At 44.8% G+C, this 9523-nt stretch overlaps 1 protein-coding gene across 1 annotated transcript; it reads right to left on the reverse strand.

Moving 5' to 3' along the window:
* Positions 1-172: 172 nt before the first annotated feature.
* On the reverse strand, positions 173-3516 carry tmem230a (transmembrane protein 230a). The gene is made up of 4 exons (XM_028973541.1): positions 3365-3516; positions 3069-3186; positions 2875-2997; positions 173-1045 (listed from the first exon to the last, which is right to left on the reverse strand). Exons 2-4 carry the CDS (start codon positions 3168-3170, stop codon positions 905-907), a joined length of 366 nt encoding a protein of 121 aa, XP_028829374.1. The 5' UTR covers positions 3171-3186; positions 3365-3516; the 3' UTR covers positions 173-904.
* Between the last annotated feature and the right edge of the window lie 6007 nt (positions 3517-9523).

A 9523-nucleotide genomic window follows, 5' to 3' on the forward strand; every position in this document is an offset into this window, starting at 1 on the left:
AATTTGTGCAGTGTGTGTGCATGTGCGTGTGTAAGTGTTAGATTCGTCTGAAATACTTTTAGAACAAGTGGGTTTTCAACTGCTTCTTAAAAGGTGGTAGTAGTCTCGGCTAGTCGAGTGGAGCAGGACAAGTCGTTCCACCAGCCGGGGACAACAAAGGAGAATGAAACACTTTGTCTACAGCAGATTGCATTTTATTCAGACATCCAATTTTGTTGATATGATTTTGCATTAAAAGTAGCGGACAGCCAATAAATGGTCTTCCATTAAAGGCAGTCTGGCAGAAAGGGACGATACAGAAAATCCATAGGCAATTTAAACTCATTTCCTTTGATCGCCTGACAAGTCGTTCGCGATCAGGCGGCTCCATCTAATGGTGCTTTGCTGCATAACACTGAATACCAATTCAGTGACAGATTCATTGACTGTCATCATGTGCATGTCTGACAAACGCTCATGTTGTTCATAATTATTAAGAAAATGCTCAGGTCGTTCATACGTGAATCCTCAGCCTAGTATAACTGTGTTAAAATAAAACGGGCAGAGACACGGTCGGCGAAAAGCTTTAATTCCTCAACGATAAGAGCACTACGGTGCAGTAATGCTGGACACCCCGCGAGAAAAAAATTAAAAAACCATTTCAAATGCACAATTCAAAAGCACAGCAGAACACAAAGGCAGATTGGAGGCCTTGAGAATACTGAGGGTTCGGTATACCCTTCACTGGCACCTTTTTGTCAGGGAACAACCTAAAAAACACGCAGAGCGGATGAACCGCTTCACACGGCGTTTCCCCGGTGGTAAACATAACAAGGGTCCTAAGGCATCTCACGAACTTAAGATAAAGAACACGGTGTAGTAAAACAGTAAACCGTACAGTAGAATAGTAAACCGTAACAGCGGCTCAGTCATCGAAGTCTGGGATGTCATCATAGGAGTAACCTCGGTAACCCTTAGACGCGTAATAGGCGATCCGTAAATGGTAGAATCCCGGAAGGAAGACTAATACTCCGATAATGATTACAGGAATGGTCCGGTTTGGGTCCTGAAAAAACAACAACAACAACGTATATTAGCGGTTAATACACTCTGAATGCGGTGAAAAAAGTAAAGTAACGTGTGGTTAAACAGAATCGCTCCCTCTACTGCGTCCAGGACACACATACTGTATATCATTAATTAAAATAAGGGTGGTAGTAGCCTAGTGGGGTAACACACTCGCCTGTGAACAAGAAGACCCAGGTTCAAATCCCACTTACTACCATCGTGTCTGTCGTTTCCGTCCAGGTACTTACTACATTATGTAATTAAAGCACTCTAAATACCCCGTTAAATAAAAAGTACCCAGAAGAGAGGAAATTGAAGGGCATTTGACAGCATTCATTCTTAAATGGTCATAATTACTGTCATTGATTATTTATAACCATGATTGTAATCATGGTAATTACAGGTAGCAATGACAGTGACAGAAATAAAGTCTGTCACTGTATACTGTACAAATGTGTACAAGGTTCATGTTCAGGTTCGTGCGCATTCAGATGCACAAAAACAACACACTTCTGAATGATATATATATATATATAAAAAATGAATTCATTCACAGTTTTTTGACATGCTTTTAAAACCAGATTAAAACCAGGCGGCCAAACCCTCCGGCGCTGCCAGCACGAATCAGCACCCACCGTGTAAGGCGACGCCCCATCTTAGGGTGCTAATCACACTCGTCTCCTTCCGGAACAAGACCCGGTGTTCAGCCGAACACAGCAGTGGACGGAGACATGCGGCGGTGGGGACCAAGGGACTCCTTGACCTGACACCTGTCCATCACGGGCACTTTCAGAGGAACCCAGAGGACACGCCAATCCCATGTGTGCCGGAGCGATGCAGTTACACTAGATTTATACGTGTATTTCTCTAAATGTGTGCTTCGTGTCTTCTATTTTCTTATTTCCTGAAGACTTTTATTTTGGTTACCTGTATTCTGGTGTGGGTTACCGTGACAATCTGGGTGTTTAACTAATTGTGGAATATGTAAGTGTGTTAAGTGTTTCTGGTTTTATCAAACATGTTTCTGTATTTTCTGTTTGTTTAATTTGTGGTTATTGTAAAAAGTTATGCCAGTTATAAAACTCTGATCACCCCCCCAGAAATTGTATGGTAACGGCCGCACCCTTGGGTTAGTGGGTCTGGGACCCGGTTCCGTTCTCTTGAACACATGGCGTCGGCTGTAAGATGTACGTGGGGTTGGTGCCAAGAATGTTATTTTTTATTATAAATGATGTGCATATTACTGCATTGTTCTTATAACACTGTATATTATATACAGTATGGTAGTAGGGTGGTAGGGTTATATACAGGGTGGTAGTAGCCTAGTGGGTAACACACTCGCCTATGAACCAGAAGACCCAGGTTCAAACCCCACTTACTACCATTGTGTCCCTGAGCAAGACACTTCACCCTGAGTGTCTCCAGGTGGGGACTGTCCCTGTCACTACTGGTTGTAAGTCTCTCTGGATAAGGGCGTCTGGTAAATGCTGTAAATGTATATTGTAGAGAGAGGCGCAGGAAGGAGACGCGATGTTGTGATGCGAAGTTCTGATGCAACGTTGCTTTTTGTGCAGGTATGCAGTGTTATAAATTGTATGTAAGCAACTTTATTCTTCCATTCTCTTGAACACATAAAGTGGGCTGTGAGAGAGAGAAAGAGAGAGGGAGAGGCGCAGGAAGGAGGGAGATGTGATGTTCTGATGCGACTTTGCTTTTCGTGCAGAAAAATACACATGGATAAGCAACCGCTTGGCGTCATCTCGTCATTTGCTGTCTGAGGAGCAAAATGAGAAATACACAAGAATGCACGGAGAAGCCTGGACTCACCGAAACAGTTATGACCCCAGACAGCAGCAGGGCTCCGATTACGATCAATAAGGAGCCGATCAGAAACAGAAACGTTGCCAGGGCGATGGCTTTGTATGGAACCCTGGGCGGCCCTTTCTTGAACTGCAAAATGAAAGTCGCAGCTCAGCAGCGCAAGTTGACCCCGGAGGTCCGGGCGTGAGACGATTCCCCACCTGCAGGTCGATGTAGCCCTCGTCGCTGTCCGCCAGTCTGGAATACTTCACTTTGCTGTTGGGAAGTCCTCCTCCTCCTCCGGACGCCCCGCGGGTGGACATCGTGCTCCGACCCCGACTAAAACGGGCAGTAGACGGACCTCAGACCGCATCGCTTCTCCCTTTTACCCCCCCCCCCCCCCCCGGTCAGCGCTAATGCCGCGACATTAAACACGCGTGATTAGCATGCAGCTAATGACGTGGGCGTTTACCGGCCAAACAACACCAACAACGACAACGACACCAACAACACCGACCTGCCGACAACCCGTCACGCGTGGAACGTGGACCGACGGGACGGCGCTCGGCGTGGGAGGCTGCGCTTCGGGGGACTTTTTCCACGCCGCTCACGCGACACATCCTTTTACTTCCTGGTTCGCGGGTCAAGGGAGCCGCTGCTGCCCGGTTCCGCCCAACTCTCACAGTTTACACGTTTCCACACGCACATGTCCCAAAACGCACTTCAGCTCACCAAGGGTGGTGGTTAAAAAGCAGAGGACACATTTCGTTGTGTCACCATGAGCTGTGCTGCAGTGTATCACAATTCACTTCACTTTTTCCAACTTTTTTCTTTTAAAAGGGTTTCTTCCATCCATTATTCCAGTCTTTTTTACATTTACATTTACTGCATTCATCAGACAGCCTTTTCCAGAGTGACTTACAATCAGACAGTCCCCCCCTGGAGACACTCAGGGTTAAGTGTCTTGCTCTGGGACACAATGGTAGTAAGTGGGACTTGAACCGGGGTCTTCTGGTTCACAGGCGGTGTGTGTTACCGACTAGCCTACTAGTTGCCCTCCTCCATATACATTTAATTCTCCTTTCTGCACTCCGCACACAGCGGATAGTTGACTACGTTTCGTTCTGGAAGGAAATTGCAGCAGCTTTCTTGCTCATCAGAGTTCTTCGGCGTCCCCATATTTAACCGTCATTTCCACAGCTGATTTAGCCATCATGTTTTGATCGAATATATATAAACTCCAAATAATCAACTGTTGCAGAGAATATACATTTGATGGAATTGATCAATCGTTTTTATTGTATTCATTGTTAAATGCATTTTTTTGTGTGCATTTTGAACATTTTGCTGCTGCAGCGGCACGGCATCCTGAGCTTCCCCGCTGAAAGCGCTCATTTATTCCAGGCCGCTGTTTACCTGGAGGCGCTGTGTAATTCGTTTTTGATGAGATGGACTGACAGCTTTTAGCTGGGATGCGTGGCAGCGCGGTCCGGCAGGCTCGTGTGCTCCAGTCCATTAAACAGAAACAGAAGCTGAGCCATCAACCTGTCATTTATTACTTTAAATATGTATATTAAGAGGTTTCTTGTGCCACGCGTCTCTGTCCCCCAACGAATCAGTTGGAGAGACCCTGCCTTCATCTGTCTTTAGTAACATCTTGTTTGAGTGCCATTTCAAATTCAAATTTTATTTGTCACATACACAGTCATACACGGTATGATATGCAGTGAAATGCTTTTTGCGACTGCTACAGACCACAGTATTGATGCAAGTGTACAATGAACCAATATGCAAATATTGCAAACATAACCAAATATTACACTATTACGTCTTTAACATAAAATATGTATAACTGGTAGGGTGAAGGTGTGCAAATGAGTGAAAGTCAATGTTTAAAGAAAAGTACAGTGGCCATGTCTCCTGTTTCTGACTGGTACCTACCCTTTCCGGTTTCTTAATATAATTGTGATTCTCAATTTGTTTGTGTGGTTTGCACTTCAGGGCCACCGTAGAAAAGAGCCATAAAAAAAGAGCAGTAAAGTAAAAAGCGCAAAGATTTTGTGCAAAGTGATTTGTGCAAAGTGATTTGTCATTTGTCTTCAAGACTTGCCACTTTTCAGATATTCTGTCAAAATTGCACAAAAGTTGGAAGAAATTCCTTTTTTATCAGGTGAGTGTGTGTGTGTGTGTGAGAGAGAGAGCGCGCGAGAGAGAGAGAGAGAGAGAGAGAGAGAGAGAGCTGCTCTCTTGTTAAAATTAAATAAAAAACGTCATTTTCCTTCTTGGCATATTCATCAGGGCTCCCAGCCTGGGTGCAAAAATTAGACAAGAGTAATCTCACAAAGGCCAGACATAGTCTGCCATGAATAATTTAACATTTATTCACTCGGAGTTGATAAGGGGAGCATGTTTTCCTCACTGTGAAGGTACCTGAGGTCAGAGTCTCATGCACAAGGCCTCTAATTAATTCAGTAATTAAAGAAGGTAGGTCTTACTATGGTATACCTCCTATCAGCGTCTTCTAAGAATGATTCGATTTAATGAGAGAAAATTGTGCTGCACATTCGAAGGGATTCTTTCATTGTCTAATTAAGGTGAATCTGAATATCAGGATCAACGTTTGTGTCTCCGAGTTGTCTCAATTTAAAATGCCAGCTGAAGTAAAAAAGTTAGAATACAGAGATGTCTCCTGCCACACAAAATGGATATATTTGTACCCATAATTTGGGAAATGTTGCTGAGTATGCATTTGCCCCAGAAGCTGGTGTCTGAATCTCTCTCTTACCATATCACATCCTCCTCCAGGCATGCTTGTCTCTAGTTACTCTGGTTCCTCACCTCTTCCCAGGCTTGCCATTTTCCTCTGGTTTCTTACCTTTTATGATTACAGCTCTCCTTCTTCCATCGCTTTTGTTATGTACTTGGGAGGCGGTGGGTTTCTTCCATCCATTATTCCAGTCTTTCCCACTCATTGCTATACATTTCCTCCATTTACATTTACTGCATTCATCAGACAGCCTTTTCCAGAGTGACTTACAATCAGACAGTCCCCCCCTGGAGACACTCAGGGTTAAGTGTCTTGCTCTGGGACACAATGGTAGTAAGTGGGACTTGAACCGGGGTCTTCTGGTTCACAGGTGATGTGTGTTACCGACTAGCCTACTAGTTGGCCTCCTCCATATACATTTAATTCTCCTTTCTGCTCTCCGCACACAGCGGATAGCTGACTACGTTTCGTTCTGGAAGGAAATTGCAGCAGCTTTCTTGCTCATCAGAGTTCTTCGGCGTCCCCATATTTAACCGTAATTTCCACAGGCTCTTGCGTGCTCAGGAATGCAGCTGATTTAGCCATCATGTTTTGAACTAAGATTGATGAATCTGCATATGCCACACGCCCTTCAACTTCCGCGTTGACAGGCGACCCCGCCCATCCGCCCGCGATCTGCTCCGAGATTCCCGGCGAGCCGAAGTCGATCGCGGCTTTCAGCCTCCACTGATGACAGCCCCTGACGGTCCCTCAAGCGTATTGAGTTTCTCTCTCAGGTCTCATCAAGTAAGCGTTCCAAGGCGCCACATCTGCTTACGCAGTGGGGTCTACAGTGTGTTCCTTCCAGGAACTGCCAGTCTCACATTAATACCTGCGGGGTCTTTTCTCTGCTAAGGGCTTCTTAAACGGCCGCAGATGCCAGTCTGATACAGACTTTCCACCGCCTGGCACGATCCTCACCTCTGCCCAGTGACGCCTTGTTAGAGAACAATGTACCGTCTTTAACCAAGTTTACCCGGTGGGTTCAGACACTCGCCTGAAGAAGACCACAAATTCACAGGTTCAAACCCCACTTAAGTCGCTCTGGTTAAGGGGGTTCCGATGAAGGTGAATCAAGAACCTCTGTCTACAGTCTCTTCGCCCATTCGAGGAGTTGTGTCACCAACTTCAATTTACGGATCGTGCTTATGATGTTTCATGCTATTGCAGGAATATATTTTTATCTCACCAGTAGCAGCATGTGTCCGGTCTTCTTCGGTAGCCCACTAATTTGACAACATCTAGTTATTATTGATTTATGGCGAGTGAGTCCACTGATATCTGAATCTGCTGGGCTATTCATTCGACCTACAACACAATGGGAAGTGGTGGCCTAGCGGTTAAGGAAGCAGCCCCCGTAATCAGAAGGTTGCCGGTTCGAATCCCGAGCCGCCAAGGTGCCACTGAGGTGCCACTGAGCAAAGCACCGTCCCCACACACTGCTCCCCGGGTGCCTGTCATGGCTGCCCACTGCTCACTCAGGGGGATGGGTTAAATGCAGAGGACAAATTTCACTGTGTGCACCGTGTGCTGTGCTTCTGTGTATCATGTGACAATCACTTCACTTCACAACAGCCGATACGTCAGCATTTCCCGTTCCAGCTTAATCAATAATATGAGCTTAAAGCAATGAAAGGAGTCATTCAAGACACCTTTTGCTCAGAGAGAGACGTTTCCTTCTCTTTCATGTTCTTTTATGCTCACCATTATGTCGATGGTGGCATTACTTGAACTCGTGTCATCATATTTGTCACAAAAGAAATGAAAAAAGCCCTCTTGAACATGTACTGGGTGTGTTTAAACCACAACACATGAATATAAAGTGCAATTTGTCTTTGAATGGTATTCCATCACAAGCCCCAGTAGGACGGGAAGAAAAGCAGGGCTGTCCACTAAAATCAGCTGCTGGAGGTGTGCCTGCTTGTCCGTCTGGATATTTTCCCCCTCGCCCTGCATTTATCCGATTGTTGCCGGGAGTGGATTGATGCTTTGCATTGGAACACATCCAAGGCAGCCCTCAGACTCTCATAAGAATGAGACACAGCGCGTTTAATATTCCCGGCACAGACCCTGTCTCTGTACCTATGGGACAAAATAGCACTGCAATGGCTCCATGAGAGTGCAGCAGAATTCCGAGTTTTTTTTCCCCCTGAACCTGCCTCTTCCATCGGATACACAGCATTTCTGTCCACATCTCTCCGTCTATCCCACAAAAATCGTACCCTGTTCCCAGCTGTCCCTTTAAAAACCCAACCTTGTCTCCAATATAAATGCCCATTGCAAGTAATGCAACTAATTTTTTGAACAATAGTGCATGAAACTGCACTTTTAAATGCAGAATGCATTTGTAGGAAATCACATAATTGCTGAATTCTATTTGCACCTTCGTACGCGTGCCTTTTGCAAAACACCGCATAGAGATTAAAAGTGTGGCTGAGATTGAAAACAAGTTCCCCCGTACTTCTCTCACTATGCTGTCATTGTATCAGTGTAGCATCAGCACGGGACATTGCGGGTAAAAGTTCAAACTTGTAATTGTCACTTTCTCCGAGGGAAAGAGAAAGAGAGCGAGCGGGTACGGAATCAAACCCAAAGATAGCGCGCAGAATAATTACTCCAGATGCCACGGACCTTATTAAGCCCAGGGTTCTGTCGAGGGGCAAGCTATTAACAGCAGCTCGACCTGCCATTTTGAAACAGCAAAGTAAAAGTGGAAACCTTGTTTTTTTTCTTTCTTAATTTTATTTCATTGACTCGCCTCTCTCCGGTTTACAAGACTGGCATTTGTAAGAAAACACACTCTAAGCGCTATTTAACCTTGGCGATTACACACATACGCTGCTTTTTTCCCCCCGCTCCGCCCATTTCAGCCGGGGATTGTGGATTCTTATAAGGGTGTAATTGAGGCCGTTTGATAATGTTGCTCTATTACCGACAACACTGCAATCTTTTTGAAGGGCTATTCCTCATATGGCTTATCTATGGAATCAAATTTTCCAGTTCAGTTTTGTCTGCCTAAATGGTCTGGAGGCAACGACAGATGGTGAGCGGTTTTCAGGGAAAACCACATCCCAAAAGCGTTTCCTTCCAATTAAAATGGAATGATTCAGGAGAACTTATTATGTTCAGTTATTGTGGAGGTGGAGTCCAATCGTATCACAAGGCTAGTATGAAGCTGGAAGAAAGAATGTGGATCTCTCTAATAGCAACTATATGGCATGTTCTCTCTAATAATACTAATATTAATCATACCTTTACATACCTAGCAAGGTCCAGAAGTTGATCAGATGGAGGAGGAACATTTTCGGCGGTGGGATGAGGGCAACTCAATAAAGCGCCCGCCACCTATAACTGAGATAGGGAGATAGGGATCGTCCATAAAGCAGAATGTGAAGAATGCGAGAGACGCTTTAAAGAGTAAGGGCGAAGCAGTTCTGTGATATAATGAGGTGAGCTTGCATACACGCCTTTGAAGCGAGCAGAATGCGTTGAATGCAGTGAACTAGTCCCTGGAGTTTATGCAGTATAGGTGTAACATGGGGAGATATATAAGTACAAGAAACCTCTGCACACAGCGTAGCATGCATTGGTAATTTTTTCATCTGGAACGCCAGAAAGAGGGTCATTGCATTAATTGAGGAGGTTAGGAGAGTATTTCAAAGTCCTGCAAAAAGGGTGGAGGCGGGAAATATTCAGAAAGTAAAAAAAATATATATATATATATATATATATATATATTGTGCATGTCAAAAGCAAGCAAAAATTTGAATGCAACATCAAGGTCTCTGATGGTAAGTGTTCGTAGTCAGGCCATCTTCAGGAACCTCAAACGACCTTATTCATGCATGTGGGCGACTCTAGTTGATAAAT

This window comes from Denticeps clupeoides, chromosome 3 (genome assembly GCF_900700375.1).
Source record: "Denticeps clupeoides chromosome 3, fDenClu1.1, whole genome shotgun sequence".
NCBI classification, from domain to species: domain Eukaryota; kingdom Metazoa; phylum Chordata; class Actinopteri; order Clupeiformes; family Denticipitidae; genus Denticeps; species Denticeps clupeoides.

What these genes read in the sequence shown, in the direction of transcription:
- tmem230a (XM_028973541.1), bottom strand. Translation starts at nt 3,170, where the DNA reads ATGTCCACCCGCGGGGCGTCCGGAGGAGGAGGAGGACTTCCCAACAGC. An exon ending in AGGGCTACATCGACCTGCAG is followed by an intron (nt 2,998 to 3,068) that starts GTGGGGAATCGT and finishes TTCATTTTGCAG; the next exon opens with TTCAAGAAAGGGCCGCCCAG. An exon ending in CTGGGGTCATAACTGTTTCG is followed by an intron (nt 1,046 to 2,874) that starts GTGAGTCCAGGC and finishes TTGTTTTTTCAG; the next exon opens with GACCCAAACCGGACCATTCC.